This window comes from Cherax quadricarinatus, chromosome 5 (genome assembly GCF_038502225.1).
Source record: "Cherax quadricarinatus isolate ZL_2023a chromosome 5, ASM3850222v1, whole genome shotgun sequence".
Classification (NCBI taxonomy): domain Eukaryota; kingdom Metazoa; phylum Arthropoda; class Malacostraca; order Decapoda; family Parastacidae; genus Cherax; species Cherax quadricarinatus.
This window is the reverse complement of record NC_091296.1, coordinates 21,996,263-22,016,824: the sequence shown is the minus strand read 5'-3', so window position 1 is coordinate 22,016,824 and position 20,562 is coordinate 21,996,263. Positions and strand designations below refer to the sequence as shown.

Genomic DNA, 20,562 nt, shown 5'->3' with positions numbered 1-20,562 from the left:
CAACCTACTACCTACATATATATATTATATATATATATATATATATATATATATATATATATATATATATATATATATATATATATATATATATATATATATATATATATATATATATATATATCACTGCTCTTGTTGGAATTAAATTTTGAATTAATGTTTTGAGTGGTAGGAACTTGAATATTCATCAGTCATGTGTGAACATGTGAGATTGAAGTGAGTGGAAATAAGTGGTTTTGGGTATTTTACATTTATGAAATATAGAAAAGCTGATTAGCTGGAATTGAGTTCTGGAGGTGGGATAAACGGTGCTGACACTGACAGTTGGGTAAGGATGATTTGACTCGGGTGGTTAGTGCAGTTCTGGGAAAATAACTATTGAACGAGTGAATGACGAATGTGTTTCCTTCATTGTGTCACACATTTTTGGTAGAAAATGTCCAGTTCCACTGACATTTTAGGGAAACTTCAGCAAAATATGTCAGAAATTTTAAAAAATGTAAAAAATATAATAAATACCCACCTTAAATCATATTAGTCTTATTTTATTTTCTAATTTTTATAGTTAAGCATTTAAAGATTCAAGTACTGTACATGTATCTGTACATACTGTATTGTACAGTATTTATCACTTGTTAAATTTCTCTAGTGATATTTGGTAACCTTAAAGCACATAATTAAATTTTCCAAATTATTATTATAATCAAAAAGAAGCGCTAAGCCACAAGGGCTATACAGCGCTGCAGGGTAGGGAAGGAAGCGAGGGTATTGGATGGCAGAAGGGAGGAGGGATGATCAGTAGGTTACAGAAAACAGCGGGGCAGGGGATAGTACGGGGGTAGGGGGTAGCAAGAGATTGAAGTAGAAAGGGCTGAAGGTATCAGAATTTGTGAAGTAAGTCAGTTGTTGTCAAAAAGTCAATGGATGAAAGGTGGGTCCATCAGCGAGAAGGGAAGGTAAAGAGAGAGCAGCAGAGCGAAGACGACGACGGAGGTAAATTCTGCGTGCTAATTTTCCAAAAAAACTACATGGAACCTCAAAAATCGAACATATTACATATCGAACCTTTCGAAAATAGGACCATTTTTTCGGACAAACTGTGTCCCTATTATCGAACGCGCCCCTATTTTCGGACCGCCGGGTACGGGACCTGTCTGCCGCCCGCTGTCCGCGTCCCCGCGCATCGTGAGCAGTCTAGCTTTGTTTATGCTGAGTGAACACTAACCTGCGCTCTCATTCACGCATTTTATGATTATTTCGCTGTGTTTAGTGCTTGTGGGACTGTGAAATAAGCTGCCATGGGCCCAAAGAAACTTGCTAGTGGTACCCCTGTGGTAAAGAAAGTGAGAAACACCATAGATGTGAAGAATGAAATAATACAGAAGTATGAGAGTGGTGTGAGACTTGTTGAGCTTGCCAGGAAGTATGGAAAAAACAAGTCGACCATTGATTCTATCCTGTCAAAGAAAGAACAAATCAAGGAAGTTGATGTTGTGAAAGGTGTTAATATGCTAACCAAAAAAAAAAAGACCACAAATAGTTGAAGAGGTTGAGAAGTTGTTGCTGGTGTGGATCAAGGATAAAGAGACAGTAGGTGATAGTGTTTCAGAGACGATTATTTGCGAAAAGGCAAGGAAGTTGCATGCCGATCTGGTACAGAAAACTCCTGGAACCAGTACTGATAGTGAATTTAAGGCCAGCAGAGGCTGGTTTGACAGATTTAAGAAGCTTAGTGGCATACACAATGTTGTAAGACATGGTGAGGCAGCCAGTTGGTGGAGGACCACAGGGAAGAGCTAACCACTGAAGAGCTGCAAGAGCTTCATCTGGAGCAGTATCAGACCACAGCTGAGGAACTTGCTTCAGAGGAGGAAGAGGGAGTGGACAAGGTGCCTTCTTCAAAGATTAAGGAGATTTGTGCCAAGTGGAATGATGTCCAAATGTTTGTGCAGAAGTACCACCCTGAGCAAGCTGCAACAAGGACTGTGGACAGTTATTTTGTGAGACAGGGGTCCAGTGACTCTCAGCTGGTCCTAGTGGCATTAAAAGACAGAGAAGGGAAGTAACCCCAGAGAGGGCTTTACCTGAAGTCCTCATGGAGGAGGATTCTCCTTCCAAACACTAACCCCAACTCCCTCTCTCCTCCTCCCTATCTTCCAGATGCCATCACCAATCTTCAATAAAGGTAAGTAAAAATGTTATTTTATATGTATTACTATACATAATTAAAAACTATAGTATTTGTTGTATTTAAAACTGTAATTAATCTCTATAAAATGTATTTTTTGTGTGAATATTTTTGGGTTTCTGGAACGGATTAATTGTATTTCCGTTATTTCTTATGGGAAATATTGCTTCGAATTTCAGACTTTTCGAATTTAGAACTAGTTCCTGGAACGGATTAAGTTCTATTTTTGAGGTTCCACTGTATTTATTTACTGTCAGTGTTTAATAATATTCAGAATCACTGTTCATATCCAGACAGATAACCATATTGTATTTGCAATCTATTTTTTTTTTCACTAATAAAGACTTGTTTTTTGCAGCGCAGTTGTTGTGGGAACAGACATGCTTGAACTTGACTGTCAACTTACTAGAGATGGTCATGTAGTGGTCTCACATGACTCTGTTCTAGATATTCGCACAGAGCTCAAAGGAGCAATATCAGAATACAATTATGCTGAGCTTCCTCCAATCAAAGAGCAGATCCCCATAGACTTCATGCCTGGCGTAACATTCAGTAGTAACAGTGAAGATCGAAGATTTCCTCTCTTGGAGGAAACCTTTCAGCACTTCCCAAATACACCCATTAATATAGACATCAAAATTGACAGCAATGAACTTATATCAAAAGTAAATATACTTTTTAATTCTGTTACTAGAAACTGTTGTTTATAGAAAGTACTGGATACAAATGGTTTATTGTGGACAATATTGAAGAAAAACACATTGCAGAATGAGATTTTATTGGGACAACATATCACTCTGTTAAATCATGTACGATTTGATATACAGGGCCCTGTATATACAGCACCTTCTTTTCAGTGTTCCATATTTTCGTTGGCTTCAAATTGAGCCATTGTTCATTATGTTCCAACCAATGACTCAGCTGAAAAACCAACAAAATTGTGGAACACCGAAAATAGGTGCTGCATATGCGTGGCCCTCCTGTAACTGACAGTGAAATGTTGACCCAATTAAAGTTTCTACAACCTGTTGTTTCTAAAAACAGTACAGTACTGATATTTTTATGATCAAGTCTCTGCATTCATGCATGTTTATATAATTGATGCTCTTGGTTTTGTTTCATAGAACGTGAAAAAGTCATCTGCTTCAGATTATTCTCATATATTTACCTAACTTTACAATTTACAAAACAGGACCTATGTTAGAGAGCTACAGTATTCATGTCCTCACGTATTGGTCATTTTTTTTTTTACGGGTCACTGACCATTTTGCACAAGCTTACTTTTTCCTGTATTTCACATACAAGTCTTCCTTAGTTTTTGAGCACCCAAAGTGCTCACCTTAGTGCCACAACCTATCATCTTGCTCTGTTCATTTGCAAATCGATAATCAAACCACTTGATTTCTTATATCCTTTCCATGTAAATTTATTTTACCTAAAATGAATTGTTTTTAGTTCTCGCAAAACAATGATTATCAGGAGACAGTTCTGACAAATGGTCTTTGAGACTGTTGCCAATATGACATTTTCCATTGTAAAAAAAGTTTTAAAACAGAATTAGCAATTCTGGATTCATTATGGATATGCTGTATTTAGATTTAGAAAGGATACAAGAAAGAACTGATTTAGGAATCGAGTTGTGAGTTGGACAAACTGCCAAGTAACATAACTGAAGTGAAGATTAAGATATTTATTGGTCATTGGATTCCTCAGTGGTTCATAGAGCGCACTGAATACTGAATAAAACTTTGAAGAATAAAAAACTACCTCTTGTGAAGGGTTTGATGAACAAATGAGATCACATACCTAAATAACTGTTCATACTCTGGTTGTTTCAATAAGTCAGATGACTGAGTGCAGCTGAAGCACAGCAGTACAATACATACTACTACAGTAGTGCTATAAGGCTTCTTTGAAAATGTTTATTTATGTGATATTCATTTGACATTATTTTACCAGGTAAGCGAATTAGTGAAGAAATATCAACGTGAACACATAACAGTTTGGGGAAATATGAAGGACGTAGTAACCCAAAAATGCTACAAGGAGGTTGGTGAATTATGTTGGTTTGTTTTTAATGTACACAAGTTCAGAGTATGGGAGTTAGTAGATGGGGAGCAAGAATATTTTGAGGAACTTGTAAATGTTGATGAAAAAAGGGAGGCAGTAATTTCATGCACTGGCCAGGAAGGTACGTATAACGTCTTTTAGGAGTGAAAAAGAGCAGAATGCGAGTGTAGGGGAGGTGTGGGAGGCATTACATAGAATGAAAGGGGGTAAAGCAGCTGGAACTGATGGGATCGTGACAGAAATATTAGAAGCAGGGGGAGATTTGGGGGAGGTATAGTAATAAATGTATGAAAGAGAGAAAGGTACCTAGGGATTAGCAGAGTGTATAATTCCTTTATATAAAGGGAAGGGGGACAAAAGAAATAAGTTGACTAAGTATACCAGGTAAAGTGTATGGTAGGGTTATTATTGAGAGAATTAGAGGTAAGACAGAGAGCAGGATTGCAGATGAGCAAGGAGGCTTTCAAATGGGTAGGGGATGTGTAGATCAGGTGTTTACATTGAAGCATATATGTGAACAGAATTTAGATAAAGGTAGGGAAGTTTTCTCTGCATTTATGGATTTAGAAAAGACATATGATAGAGTGGATAGGGGAGCAATGTGGCAGATGTTGCAAGTGTATGGCATAGGTAGTAAGTTACTAAATACTGTAAAGAGTTTTTATGAGGATAGTGAAGCTCAGGTTAGGGTGTGTAGGAGAGAGGGAGATTACTTCCCAGTAAAAGTAGGTCTTAGACAGGGATGTGTAATGTCACCATGGTTGTTTAATATGTGTATTTATAGATGGGATTGTAAAAGAAGTAAATGTTAGAATATTGGGGAGAGGGATGGGATTAAATTATGGGGAATCAAATACAAAATGGAAGTTGACACAGTTAAGTTTTGCTGATGATAATGTGCTTTGGAGAATTCTAGAGAAAAGTTGCAAAGGTTAGTGGACGAGTTTGGGAGGATGTGTAAAGGTAAAGTTGAAAGTGAACATACATAAGAGAAAGGTTATGAGGGTATCAAACGATTTGGATAAAGAAAAATTGGATACCACATTGGAGAGAGGGGGAGTATGGAAGAAGTTAATGTTTTCAGATATTTGGGAGTTGACTGTCAGCAGATAAGTTTATGAAGGATGAGGTTAACTATAGAATTGATGAAGGAAAAAAGGTGAGTGTTGCATTGAGGTATCTGTGGAGACAAAAAAAAGTTATCCATGGAGGCAAAGAAGGGAATGTACGAGAGTATAGTGGTACCAACACTCTTATGTGGGTGTGAAGCATAGGTTGTAAATGCTATAGTGAGGTGGCGGCTGGAGGCAGTGGAGATGTCGTGTCTCAGGGCAGTGTGGGGTGTAAATATTATGCAGAGAATTCATAGTGTGGAAATTAGGAGGTGTGGAGTTACTAAAAGTATTAGTCAGAGGGCTGAAGGTGGTTTGATCATTTAGAGAGAATGGAACAAAGTAGAAAGATTTGGAGAGAGTATAAATCTGTAGGAAAAGGAATGCGGGGTAGGGGTTGTCCCCGAAGAGGTTGGAGGGAGGGGGGTAAAGGAGGTTTTGTGGGTGAGGGGCTTGGGCTTCCAGCAAGCGTGCATGAGTGTGTTAGATAGGAGTGAATGGAGACGAATGTTTTTTGGGACGTGACGAGCTGTTGGAGTGTGAGCAGGGTAATATTTTGTGAAGGGATTCAGGGAAACCTGTTAGCTAGGCTTGAGTCTTGGAAATGAGAAGTACAATGCTTGCACTTTAAAGGAGGGGCTTGGGATATTGGCAGTTTGGAGGGACATCTAAACTGTTGTATCTGAGTTCATCTGCAAAGACTGATTATGTATGAATGATGGTGAAAGTGTTGAATGATCATGAAAGTTTTTTTTTTTTCTTTCTTTTTGGGTCACCCTGCCTTGGTGGGAAACGGCCAACGTATTAAAAAAATAAAAAAAAAAGTTCAGTGATTCTCACTGGCAATCCATAGCAGCTTAAGATTTTTTATGATTATTATTGTCAAAATTGCATTAAAAAACAGGCAAAAAATGCATTTTAGGTAACATGATATGTACTAGGTAATTAACTTTTTAATTTTATTAACTTTGCCACTGTACAGTAGTATTGTAATACACATACGTAATTTGATACAACCCTACCGAGTATAACATGCAGGTAAATTATGTTTGTGCAGTACTGCATATCTCTGAAACAATTTCACTTTCACAAAGTACTGTACATAATTGTTACAAAATTAGGTGACATTTATTTCATACATTCTGAAATGCCTTGAGGTAGATAGAACATTTTAAAGTAAAACTTAAAACTGCTGAACATAATGTAGCTCTGTAAACAGTAATTAAAGTTAAATTTCCTAAATTCCAAGTTTAATAGGTTGTCTGGAGACAAGATTAAATGTAATGATAATTTTAAGTACTGTAACCAAACTTTGCATATTAAAACAGCAATGTTACTGTGAGGAGATAGTAATACAGGGGGAGTCATCTGAGCTGTGACATCATGCCTCTGGGAAGTGTGTGATTGAATAAATAACAATGAAACTTTTTCTTCTTTTTCTGGGTCATCCTAGCTTGGTGGAAGAGTGTTAAAAAAATATTACTAAGAATTTATAATTATTGGGGGTACAAACACAGTAGTGGAAAGATGTGCATGTATGAAATATTGATTGGATTCTGCAAAAGCATGCTGCACTAGATTCTTATACCATACTTGGCATTTAACCCTTCCACTGTCTCATCCGTAGAGCTATGTCATTGGCACCAATATCGCTCGTGTACATCTACATTTTAAGCACAGCTCCCTCATATTTGCTGTGAGGGGTTAAATTTTGGCTTAGACACAAGGAAGTGTGTGCAGCAAGTGTGCACAATATAAAAAAAAGAATCCTGTCCCTCCCCTCCATGCAGTGCATGATGGGAAAAGCAAACCTCTGATCTTGTGTTTGTTTAAAATAGCAATTTTGAGTTTTTTTTCAGGGTGGTTTTTGTGATTTTATTGGCTTTTTCTCGGTATCACTTGATAGAAGACATAGTAGTGATGATTTTGATCAGTTTCACACCAGAAGTAGCTTATATTATTATAATCAAAAAGAAGCGCTAAGCCACAAGGGCTATACAGCGCTGCAGGGTAGGGAAGGAAGCGAGGGGATCAGGCAGCAGAAGGGGGGGAGGGATGATTAGTAGGTTACAGAAAACAGCGGGGCAAGGGATAGTACGGGGGTAGAGGGTAGCAAGAGATACAAGTAGAAAGGGCTGAAAGTATCAGAATTTGTGAAGTAAGTCAGTCGTTGTCAATTATTATTATAATCAAAAAGAAGCGCTAAGCCACAAGGACTATACAGCGCTGCAGGGCAGGAAGGAAGTGAGGGCATCAGGTGGCAAAAGGGAGATGGATGAGCAACAGGTTACGGATAACAGCGGGGCAGTGGATGGTGAAAGGGTAAAGGGCAGCAAGAGACTGAACCAGAAAGGGCTGAGGGGAGTGCGAAAAGTATCATCAGAGTTTGTGGAGTAAATCGGTCGTTGTCAAGAAGTCAATGAGAGAGTCAGGATTAAAGGAGGGTCCATCAGCAAGAAGGGAAGGTAAAGAGAGAGTAGTAGAACGAAGACGACGTTGGAGGTAAATTCTGCGTGCTCGTTGATAGAGAGGGCAGTCTAACAGAATGTGGCTAATCGATACTGGAACTTGACACTGCTCACAGAGAGGAACAGGGTGCCTCTCCATGAGATACCCATGAGTAAGACGAGTGTGGCCAATGCGAAGGCGGGAGAGAGTGGTCTCCCAACTTCGGCACTGATGACAAGAAGATGGCCAGTAACCTATGCTCGGTTTAATAGAATGAAGTTTGTTACCGAGCAGAGTTGACCAACGTTGTTGCCAACGGGTGCGAAGGTGGGTAGCTATTGCAGCAAAATAGTCCAGAAATGGAACACCTCGATAGGAAATTGGTAGGTCATATACTGCTGACCGCGCAGCAGTGTCTGCCTGTTCATTGCCCTGTACGTCGACATGACCAGGGACCCAACAAAAAACAATATCTTTATGTTTGGTAGAGATACGGCGTAGCCAAAGTTGGATACGGAGAACTAGGGGATGAGATGTATCAAATTTTCGTATAGCCTGTAGAGCACTAAGGGAGTCTGAGACTACTACAAATGATGACACAGGCATAGATGCAATACGAATAAGTGCTGCAAGAATGGCATACAGTTCAGCAGTAAAAATGCTAGCTGAAGATAGTAAATGCCCTCGTACGACGCTGTCCGGAAACACTGCTGCGAATCCGACGCCGTCTGAAGACTTAGAGCCATCTGTGTACACAGCGGTGGCATGAGAATGGGAGTGGAAGTGATCAAGAAAAAGAGAGCGGGAAGCCACCGTAGGCAGTTGAGCTTTCGAGCAAGGGAGTGAGAAAGAACAGACCCGAACAGCTGGAACTTCCCAGGGGGGCAGGGAAAAGTGAGATGCTACATGAACATATAAAGGTGGTAACTGAAGGGAAGACAAGAGTGAATGTAGGCGAAGAGAAAAGGGACGGAGCAAACAGGGGCGGCGAACGAATAAAGAATGTCTACTAATATCGGTGACCATTCTATAAATGGAAGGATTGTGTAGATCGTGAGAGCGTACATAGTAACGAAGGCAATGGGCATCACGGCGATCAGACAAGGATGGAACATTTGCTTCTGTATAGAGGCTCTCAACAGGGGAAGAGCGAAAAGCACCAAGGCACAAACGTAAGCCTTGGTGATGGATAGAGTTAAGGCTAGAGAGAGTAGCAGGAGAGGCCGCGGAATAAATCTGGTCACCATAATCGAGTTTCGATAAAACGAGGGCTGAATGTAGGCGAAGCAGAGTTCGACGATCAGCTCCCCAGGAAAGATGAGCAAGGGTTTTAAGAAGGTTTAGCCGGCTGTGACAAGTTGCCTTCAGAGAGGTAATGTGAGGTTTCCAGGTTAACCGACGGTCAAAGAGAAGGCCTAGAAACCTGACTGTATCACGTTCGGGGATACGGGAGCCATAGAGATACAAAGGATGATCGGAGATAACAGAGCGTCTAGTGAAAGTAATTTGGTGAGTTTTGGTACTTGAAAATTTAAACCCATGTGTGGTGGCCCAAGTGGAAACACGGTCGACCGCATGCTGGAGAGAAACTGCAATAAGGTGACAGTCAGCGCCTGCACAAGCAATAGCGAAGTCATCAACATAGAGTGATGACCAAATATTGGGTGGAAGAACAGAGGCCAAATCATTTATAGCAAGGAGAAAAAGTGTTGTGCTTAGAACACATCCCTGAGGGACACCTTCAGCTTGGACGAAGTCCGGGGAAAGAACATTATTGACTCGAACACGGAAATGTCTGTCAGTTAAAAAGTTCTTAAGGAAGGATGGTAGATTGCCTCGGAGGCCTAAGGAATGGGCCTGGGCCAAAATATTATACCTCCAAGTTGTGTCATATGCCTTCTCAAGGTCAAAAAATATGGCAATAACTGAGTGATTATTCGCAAAGGCATTACGAACATACGTATCCAAGCGTAGTAAGGGGTCTATGGTAGAACGACCCTTACGAAAGCCATATTGACTAGCGGAGAGACTGTTGTGAGTCTCTAAATACCACATTAAACGTCGATTTACGAGGCGTTCCATCACTTTGCAAACTGCACTTGTAAGAGCGATGGGGCGATAGTGGGAGGCATCATGTCCTGTAGTACCCGGTTTGCGGAAAGGGAGAACAATGGCAGATTTCCACAGCTGGGGAAGAACTCCTTGTGCCCAAATAAGATTGAAGAGGTGTAAGAGGACTACAAGGGCTGACCGATGTAAATGTTGTAACATACGAATATGAATGTCATCAGGCCCAGCTGCCGATGATCGGCAAGCTGAGAGCGTTGCCTCCAGTTCTTGAAGTGTAAAAGGCACATTATACTGTTCTTCTCCGAGAGAAGAAAAGTCCAAGGGTACTAACTCTCTGGCAGACTTTGAGGAAAGAAACGAGGGGCATAGATGGAGCCCTCGGGAAATACGGACCAGATGTGTGCCAAGTTCAATGGCAACGTCGAGAGGGTTTGCTATATCAACACCAGTGACCCGTAGAACAGGAGCCGGGTCAGGAGAGTATTTACCACTCAATTTCCTCACTTTTTTCCAGACTGCACTCATAGAAGAAGCAGAGGTGATGGTGGAAACATAGTCTCGCCAACAAGTGCGTTTAGCTTCACGGATGACACGGCGAGCGATCGCACGCTTCTGCTTAAAATCAACAAGTCTCTCAGCGGTTCTATTGTACCGGTACCTGCCCCATGCAGCACGTTTCAAACGTACTGCACGAGCACAAGCAGGAGACCACCAAGGCACGCACTTCTGAGAATGCCTGCCTGAGGTTTGGGGTATAGAATGAGAAGCTGCGGTATAAACTGATGTCGAGAAGATGTGTAGGAGCTCATCAATGGAGGATGAAGAAGGAACCTCACTAAAAGCAGTGAGGTGTGAGTAAAGATCCCAATTTGCCCGATCAAATTGCCAGCGAGGGCTACGGGAAGGTGGTGAATAGGAAGGAGAAGTAAGAATGATCGGAAAATGATCGCTGTCATGTAAGTCTGGTAGAACAGACCAGGTGAAGTCTAGTGCAGTGGAGGAAGAGCAGACTGATAGATCGATGCAAGAGAGAGTATGAGTACGAGGATCAAAATGGGTGGGAGTACCCGTATTTAAAACATGGAGGGGGTGAGAGGCAAGAAAAGCCTCCAACTGAATGCCACGTGAGTCACAATGAGACCCCCCCCAGAGGAAATGGTGGGCATTAAAATCACCAAGTAACAGAAGTGGTGGTGGTAAGGATGAAACAAGAAAGGCAAAGTCTGGGATAGAAAATGCTCGAGAAGGAGAGAGATATAAAGAACATATTGTAAACCACTTATTCAAGTGGATACGGGCTGCAGTGTAATGCAGCGAGGTATGGACAAATAGTTGACAGTACGGAATATCATTGCGTAGAAGAAGGGCACTTTCATTAAAGGTCCCATCTGAGAAAGGATCCGAAGAATACAATAAATTATAGCCTGAGATAGGTTGGAAAACAGCCGAGTGTAATTTTGGTTCTTGTAAGCAAGCACCAACAGGGGAAAACCTGGAAAGCAACATCTGAAGCTCACCCCGATTACCCCTGAGGCCGCGGATATTCCACTGTAAATAGGCCATGATTGGCGATGAAGAAAATATCAGGAATCTGTAGGTAAAGGCACCTACGGACTAGAGGGGTTAGAAAAGTCAACGTGTGGTGGCATTGGAAGATGTTCAAGTAGCGAAGGAACGGAGCGTTGCGAAGAATGGGGTTGTGAAGATGGAGGAGAGGGAAGAGAAGGAACAGGAAGTGAATCAGTGTCCATTGAAGGTTTAGTCTCTGCAATATATTCTGAAATGGCTTCAAGTGTTTCTGAATTCAAAGATGTATGGGAAACCATATTGGAGATAGGAGGAGGAGGGTGAGTAAAGATTGGGACAGTAATGGACTGTACCAAAGTAGAGGGGGAGGGAAAAGTGTAAGGGACTGGAGATGAAGTGTGGGGGGGGACAGAAGAGGTAGAAACCTGGGAGGTGACAGAAGAGGGAGAAACTTGGGAGGGGACGGGGGTGGAAGGCATAGTACGAGGAGGAGGGTGAATCTCCACACTTGTAATAGAGCCAGAGAGAGGGGAAGAACTAGGTACAGAGACTGGAAAGGTAACGTGTGGAGGTGGAAGAAGGGAAGGAAGGGGCAAAGAAGATTTGAGCAATGTGGATTTTTTGGACTTCTGAGTAGAGGGGCGATTGGTATTAGGTGTCGTACGAGGTCTTGTCGATACTGGGGCTTGTGAGGAAGGACGCGAAGATGTGAGAACAGACTGAGTTGTAGTCGGGACGTCAGAGCCAAGGACAGCAAAAGGATTAGATGCCATAGTGGCTATGGGAGGGGTAACAACAGAGGAGGCTGCAGAAGATGGGACCCCAGAAGTGGGGGGACGTTTGGAAACACGAGAATAAGAAACACGGGGTAGTCTCCCTTGGAGGCGGAGATGAGTAACTGCCATAGCATAAGGGAGACCTTCTGCCTCTTTGAGGCAACGGATTTCACGTTCATTTAAGTAGACCTGGCAACGGCGGGAGTACGAAGGGTGAGCTTCATTACAATTTAGGCAAGATGGAGGTTGACTGCAAGATGTATTAGAATGGTTGTCGGCACCACAGACTGGGCATTCGGCCATAGATCTGCAATATTTCGCTGGGTGACCAAAACGCCAGCAATTTCTACATTGTTGCGGTGTAGGTATCACCTTTCGAACTTGTAACCGATGTCCCGCGACATATACAGAGGACGGGAGTTCTCGGCTGTCAAAAGTTAAACGAGCCACATTGCAAGGGTAACGTCTCCGCCCCCGGGCAGGAAGGACATAAGTGTCTACTTTGAGGATTGGGAGATCCTGGAGTTCCAGCTGTTCAAAAATGTCATTGCCACATGACTGGAAATTCTGTTGGACTATGGTATGGGGCAGAATGACAGTACCACTACAAGAATTGAGAGAAAGATGTTTTTCAATAGTGATAGGAGTAGTATCGATATTCGAAAGGAGAGAAAGATCATGAGCTTGGGTAGCATTCTGGACAGTGACGATGCGTGTACCGCTCTTGAGAGCGTGAAATGAAATATCTCTGCCAACATGACGCAGGAGCGCTTTGGCAATACTATGGTCAGAAAGGTAGGCAGAAGAAGAAGTTGGTCTTAAAGTAAAGAATTTAGTCCATTGTGTGGTCCGAAACTGAGCGTGGAGAGGGAGTGCTTGACGTGTCGGTCATTTCCGAGTAGAATGGGAAGGTAACGACGGAGCATCATCAGGAGATTGACGTTGGCGTTTAGGAGTAGGACCGGAGTTGGTTCGGCAGGAAATGGGTGGGCGATTCGAAAATTGCCGTACCGTAGAGGGAGAAGCCGGAAGCATAGTCAAAGGAGAGCGGAGTTCAGACAAATCGAAGGAGTCAGTCGAAGCCCCGGTACCTGAAGCGGGTGAGGAAACAGCACCAGCAAGAGGTACAGGGGCATCAGGAGTGTCCGAAGAGTGGTCTAAACACAAGGCAGGGTCAGAATGGGGTGCGGTATCAAGAAGGGGCCCGGGGGTAGTGGTTTCATGGACTAGGGCTGCCATGGTTAGGTTACTCCTTTGCTTTTTGTTTTTAAGAAAAAAAAAGAAAGAAGAAAAGAAAATAAAAATAAAAAAAAGAATAAAAAAAGGGGGGAGCGGGGAGGAATAGTTCCCAGGAGGAATGAAAGGGCCGGAAATCCCCCTCCGCGCCCAAGAGGACTCGACACCGCTAGTAGCGCAGATGCAGCATGGAACCCGTGCCATACCCTACCCTTCATGCCAGTAAACCAGCAATCTGGGATAGCAACCTCACATCTGCCGAGCTACCTCGGTGGACAAAAGAGAGGGCGGCCGGATATCCGCCACAAAGCATACCTCCTTCAGCCACCACCCCCGGAATCCGAAAGGTGGCTTCCAGAGATACACCCGTCGCCCAAAAGACACCCAAAGCCACTCCGGGATACCGGAGAGGGATCGGGACATCCCTAGGCAATCCAGATTCCACGGCAAACTACGCCACCGCCAAGAAACCTCAACGGAATGGGATGGACCCCGGTGTCCTTTCCCCTACCTAGGAACTAGCGCGCCTGTGGGAGAAATCACGAAGGCTAAAAAGAGGAAGGGCAAAAGGGAGGGGTGAGGAGGAGGAGGAGGAATGGAAAAAGGGGAGGATGGGGAGGATGGGATAGGGGAGGGGAGAATGGGGGGTAATTAGGTTCGGTCTGAGGAAGAAGACCGACAGGGCTAATTCCTCAGACCAAGAGCCTCTTCACCACGCCAAGGAGCCCCCCTTGAAGAGGAGTTGTTGCCAAAAAGTCAATGAGAGAGTCTGGATGAAAGGTGGGCCCATCAGCGAGAAGGGAATGTAAAGAGAGAGCAGCGAAGCGAAGACGGCGTTGGAGGTAAATTCTGTGTGCTCATTGATAAAGTGGGCAGTCTAACAGAATGTGGCTGACCGATACAAGAACATGACAATTCTCACAGAGAGGAGCGGGGAGCCTCTCCACGAGATATCCATGAGTAAGACGAGTATAGCCAATGCGAAGGCGGGAGAGAGTAGTCTCCCAACTTTGACACTGATGACAAGAAGATGGCCAGTAACCTATACTCGGTTTAATAGAACAAAGTTTATTATTGAGCAGAGCAGACCAACGTTGTTGCCAACGGGTGTGAAGGTGGGTAGCTATAACAGCAAAATAGTCCGTGAATGGAACACCTCTATATGAAACTGGAAGGTCATGTACTGCTGACCGCCCAGCAGTGTCTGCCTGTTCATTGCCCTGTACATCAACATGACCAGGGACCCAACAAAAAACATCATCTTTATGTTTGGTAGAGATACGGCATAACCAAAGTTGGATACGGAGAACTGGGGGGGGGGTGAGGAGTGTCAAATTTTTGTATAGCCTGTAAAGCATTAAGGTAGTCTGAAACAACCACAAATGATGACACAGGCAAAGATGCAATACGAATAAATGCTGCAAGAATGGCATACAATTCAGCTGTAAAAATGCTAGCCGAAGACAGTAAATGCCATTGCACGACACTGTCCAGAAACACTGCTGCGAATCGGACGCCATCAGAAGACTTAGAGCCATCTGTGTACACTGCGATGGCATGAGAATGAGAGCAGAAGTGGTCAAGAAAAAGAGAGCGGGACAGCAACCACCCAGGGAGGTACTACCGTCCTGCCAAGTGAGTGTAAAACTAAAGCCTGTAATTGTTTTACATGATGGTAGGATTGCTGGTGTCTTTTGTGTGTCTCATAAATATGCAAGGTTACAGATATGTCTTGCTACTTCTACTTACACTTAAGTCACACTAAACATACATGTACACATTTATTTATATACACTCATCTGAGTTTTCTTTGATTTTATCTTAGTTCTTGTTCTTAGTACTTTTCCTTTTATATCCATGGGGAAGTGGAATAAGAATCTTTCCTCCGTAAGCCATGCGTGTTGTAAAAGTCAACTAAAATGCCGGGAACAATGGGCTAGTAACCCCTTTTCCTGTAAAAATTATTAAAAAGAATAAGAAGAAAGTGGGAAGTCTGAATGTGCGTGGATGTTGTGCGAATGATAAGAAAGAGATGATTGTGGATGTTATGAATGAGAAGAAGCTGGATGTCCTGGCTTTAAGTGAAACAAAGCTGAAGGGGGCGGGCGAGTTTCAGTGGAGAGAAATAAATGGGATTAGGTCAGGGGCTTCTAATAGAGTTAGAGCTAAAGAAGGAGTAGCAATAATGTTGAAGGATAAGCTATGGCAGGAAAAGAGGGACTATAAATGTATTAATTCAAGGATTATGTGGAGTAAAATAAAGGTTGGATGTGAGAAGTGGGTTATAGTAAGCGTATATGCACCTGGGGAAGAGAGAAGTATAGAGGAGAGAGATTTTGGGAAATGTTGAGTGAATGCGTGGGGAGTTTTGAACCAAGTGTGAGAGTACTTGTGGTTGGGGATTTTAATGCTAAAGTGGGTATTAATATTATTATTATAATAAAAAAGAAGCGCTAAGCCACAAGGGCTATACAGCGCTGCAGGGTAGGGAAGGAAGCGAGGGTGTTGGATGGCAGAAGGGAGGAGGGATGATCAGTAGGTTACAGAAAACAGCGGGGCAGGGGATAGTACGGGGGTAGGGGGTAGCAAGAGATTGAAGTAGAAAGGGCTGAAGGTATCAGAATTTGTGAAGTAAGTCAGTTGTTGTCAAAAAGTCAATGAGAGAGTCTGGATGAAAGGTGGGTCCATCAGCGAGAAGGGAAGGTAAAGAGAGAGCAGCAGAGCGAAGACGACGACGGAGGTAAATTCTGCGTGCTCGTTGATAAAGTGGGCAGTCCAACAGAATGTGGCTGACTGATAATGGAACTTGGCAATTCTCACAGAGAGGAGCAGGGCGCCTCTCCATGAGATATCCATGAGTAAGACGAGTATGGCCAATGCGAAGACGGGAGAGAGTAGTCTCCCAACCTCGACACTGGTGATAAGAAGACGGCCAGTAACCTATACTCGGTTTAATAGATTGAAGTTTGTTGCCGAGCATAGTAGACCAACGTTGTTGCCAACGGGTGTGAAATTGGGAAGATATTGCAGCAAAATAGTCCGTAAATGGAATACCTCTACATGAAACTGGTAGGTCATGTACTGCTGACCGCGCAGCAGTGTCTGCCTGTTCATTGCCCTGTACATCAACATGACCAGGGACCCAACAAAAAACAATATCTTTATGCTTGGTAAAGATGCGGCGTAGCCAAAGTTGGATACGGAGGACTAAGGGGTGAGGTGTATCAAATTTCTGTATAGCCTGTAAAGCACTAAGGGAGTCTGAGACAACCACAAATGATGACACAGGCATAGATGCAATACGGATAAGTGCTGTAAGGATGGCATACAATTCAGCAGTAAAAATACTAGCCGAAGATAGTAAATGCCCTTGTACGACGCTGTCCGGAAACACTGCTGCGAATCCTACACCGTCAGAAGACTTAGAGCCATCTGTGTACACAGCAATGGCATGAGAATGAGAGTGAAAGTGGTCAAGAAAATGAGAGCGGGAAGCGACCATAGACAGTTGGGCTGTCGAGCAAGGGAGAGAGAAAGAACAGACTCGAACAGCTGGAACTTCCCAGGGGGGTAGGGAAAAGTGAGATGCTACATGTACATAGAAAGGTGGTAATTGAAGAGAAGACAAGAGCGAATGAAGGCGAAGAGAGAAGGGACAGAGTAAACGGGCGGCGAACAAATAAAGAATGTCTACTAATATCAGTGACCATTCTATAAATGGAAGGATTGCGGAGATCATGAGAGCGTACATAGTAGCAAAGGCAATGGGCATCACGGCGATCGGATAAGGATTGAACGTTCGCTTCTGCATAGAGGCTCTCAACAGGGGAAGAGCGAAAAGCACCAAGGCATAAACGTAATCCTTGGTGATGAATGGGGTTAAGGCTAGAGAGAGTAGCAGGAGATGCCGCTGAATAGATCTGGTCACCATAATCAAGTTTTGATAAGATAAGGGTGGAATGTAGGCGAAGGAGGGTTCGACGATCAGCTCCCCATGAAAGATGAGCAAGGGTTTTAAGGAGGTTCTGCCGGCTGTGGCAAGTTGCCTTCAGAGAGGTAATGTGAGGTTTCCAGGATAACCTACGATCAAAGAGGAGGCCCAGAAACTTGACTGTATCACGTTCAGGGATACAGGAGCCATAGAGGTACAAAGGATGATCGGAGATGACAGAGCGTCTAGTGAAAGTAATTTGGTGGGTTTTAGTGCTGGAAAATTTAAACCCACGTGTGGTGGCCCAATTGGAAACACGGTCGACTGCATGCTGGAGAGAAACTGTAATAAGGTGACAGTCAGCGCCTGCACAGGCAATAGCGAAGTCATCAACATAGAGTGATGACCAAATATTTGATGGAAGACTAGAGGCCAAATCATTAATAGCAAGGAGAAAAAGTGTTGTGCTCAGAACACATCCCTGGGGGACACCTTCAGCTTGGATAAAGTCCGGGGAGAGCACATTATTAACCCGAACACGGAAATGCCTGTCAGTTAAAAAGTTCTTAAGGAAGGATGGTAGATTGCCTCGAAGGCCTAAGGAGTGGGCTTGGGCTAAAATATTATACCTCCAAGTTGTGTCATATGCCTTCTCAAGGTCAAAAAATATGGCAATAACTGAGTGGTTATTCGCAAAGGCATTACGAACATACGTATCCAAGCGTAGTAAGGGGTCTGTGGTAGAACGTCCCTTACGAAAGCCATATTGACGAGTGGAGAGACTGTTGTGTGTCTCTAAATACCACACTAAACGTCTATTTACTAGGCGTTCCATCACTTTGCAAACTGCACTGGTAAGAGTGATGGGACAATAGTGGGAGGTTTCATGTCCCGTAGTGCCTGGTTTGTGGAAAGGGAGAACAATGGCGGATTTCCACAGCTGTGGAAGAACTCCTTGTGACCAAATAAGATTGTAAAGGCGTAATAGGACTGCAAGGGCTGACTGATGTAAATGTTGTAGCATACGAATATGAATGTCGTTGGGCCCAGCTGCCGATGATCGGCAAGCTGAGAGTGTTGCCTCCAGTTCTTGAAGTGTAAAAGGCACATTATACTGTTCTTCTCTGAGAGAAGAAAAGTCCAAGGGTGCTAACTCTCTGGCAGACTTTGAGGAAAGAAATGAGGGGCATAGATGGAGTCCCTGAGAAATACGGACCAGATGATTGCCAATTTCATTGGCAACATCTAGTGGGTTTGCTATATCAACACCGGCAACCCGCAGAACAGGAGCCGGGTCAGGAGAATATTTACCACTCAGTTTTCGTACTTTTTTCCAGACTGCACTCATAGAGGAAGCAGAGGTGATGGTGGAGACATAATCTCGCCAGCAAGTGCGTTTAGCGTCACGGATGACACGGCGACACGCTTCTGCTTAAATTCAAGAAGTCTCTCTGTGGTTCTATTGTACCGGTACCTGCCCCATGCAGCGCGTTTCAAACGTACTGCACGAGCACAAGCAGGAGACCACCAAGGCACGCATTTCTGAGAATGCCTGCCCGAAGTTTGGGGTATAGAATGAGAAGCTGCGGTTAAAACGGAGGACGAGAAGAGGTGTAAAAGCTCATCGATGGAGGACGAAGAAGGAACCTCTCTAAAAACAGTTAGGTGTGAGTAAAGGTTCCAATTTGCCTGATCAAATTGCCAGCGTGGGATGCGAAGAGGTGGTGAATATGAAGGGGAAGTAAGAATGATTGGGAAATGATCGCTGTCATGTAAGTCCGGAAGAAGAGACCAAGTGAAGTCTAATGCGGCGGAGGAAGAGCAGACTGAGAGATCGATGCAAGAGAGTGTGAGTCCGAGGATCAAAATGGGTGTGAGTACCTGTATTTAAAACATGGAGGGGGTGGGTGGCAAGAAAAGCCTCTAACTGAATGCCACAGGAATCACAGTGAGACCCCCCCCCCCCAGAGGAAATGGTGGGCATTAAAATCACCAAGTAACAGAATCGGTGGTGGTAATGACGAAACAAGAAAGGCAATATCCGGAATAGATAATGCCCGAGAAGGAGAGAGATATAAAGAACAGAGCGTATACCACCTATGCAAGTGGATACGGGCTGCTGTGTAATGCAGCGAAGTACGAACAAATAGCTGATGGTACGGAATATCAGTGCGTAGAAGAAGGGCACTTTCATTAAAGGTCCCATCAGGAAAAGGATCTGAAGAATACAATAAATTATAGCCTGAGATGGGAGAGATAACAGCAGAGTGTAATTTTGGTTCCTGTAAGCAAACACCAACAGGGGAAAACTGGGAGAGTAACATCTGAAGCTCACCCCGATTACCCCTGAGGCCGCATATATTCCACTGTAAATAGGCCATGATTGGCAATGATAAAGATACCTGAAATCCGCAGGTAAGGGTTCCTACGGACCAGAGGGGTTAGAAAAGTCCACATGCGGAGGCAGTGGAAAACGTTCAAGCAGCAAAGGAACGGTGCGCTGTGAAGAAAGGAGTTGCGCAGATGGAGTAGAGGAGAGAGAAGGAGCGGAGGGTGGATCAGTGTCCATTGATGGTTTGGTCTCTGCAATATATTCAGAGATTGCTTCAAGTGTTTCAGAATTCAGAGATGTCGTATGGGAGACAATATTGGAAATGGTAGGGGGAGGATGAGTAAAGATTGGAACTGTAATGGACTGTACCAAGGTAGGGGGGGACGGAAGGGTGGAGGGAACTGGAGAAGCGTGGAAGGGGACAGAAGAGGCAGAAACCTGGAAGGTGGCAGAAGAGGAAGAAGCTTGGGAGGGAACAGGGGAGGAAGGTACAGTACGAGGAGGAGGGTGAACCTCTACACTTGTAACAGAGCCAGTGAGAGGGGGAGAACCAGGTACAGAGACAGGGAAGGGAAAATGAGGAGGTGGAAGATGGGTAGGAGGTGTTAACGGACCTTTTTTTGACTTTTGAGAAGTAGAGGGACGATTGGGAGGAGGTGTCATACGAGATCTCGTCACTACTGAGGCTTGTGAGAGAGAACATGAAGCAAGATCAGACTGAGACGTTGAAGTAGGGACGTCTGAGCCGAGGACAGCAAAAGAATTAGCTACAGGAGTGACTATGGGAGAGGTAACCACAGAGGTGGGTGCAGAAGATGGGATACCAGAAGTGGGGGGACGTTTTGAAACACGGGAATAAGAAACACGAGGTA

At 43.7% G+C, this 20,562-nt stretch overlaps 2 protein-coding genes across 7 annotated transcripts in view; one reads left to right on the top strand and one right to left on the bottom strand.

Annotated features, from left to right (window-relative positions):
* The window catches only part of LOC128684805 (maternal embryonic leucine zipper kinase), a 151,652-nt gene that overhangs the window by 54,862 nt on the left and 76,228 nt on the right, over positions 1–20,562 (bottom strand). The gene's annotated exons all lie outside the window — the stretch shown is intronic.
* Positions 1–20,562, top strand: part of LOC128684806 (lysophospholipase D GDPD1-like) — a 106,782-nt gene that overhangs the window by 14,882 nt on the left and 71,338 nt on the right. For 2 of the 4 annotated variants that reach the window (XM_053771083.2, XM_070101207.1), the window contains exons 3-4: positions 2,547–2,853; positions 4,148–4,237. In XM_053771083.2, coding sequence (XP_053627058.2) covers positions 2,547–2,853; positions 4,148–4,237 — 397 coding nt within the window. The remainder of the gene's footprint in view (positions 1–2,546; positions 2,854–4,147; positions 4,238–20,562) is intronic. The other 2 variants (XM_070101215.1, XM_070101226.1) reach the window with 1 other exon arrangement.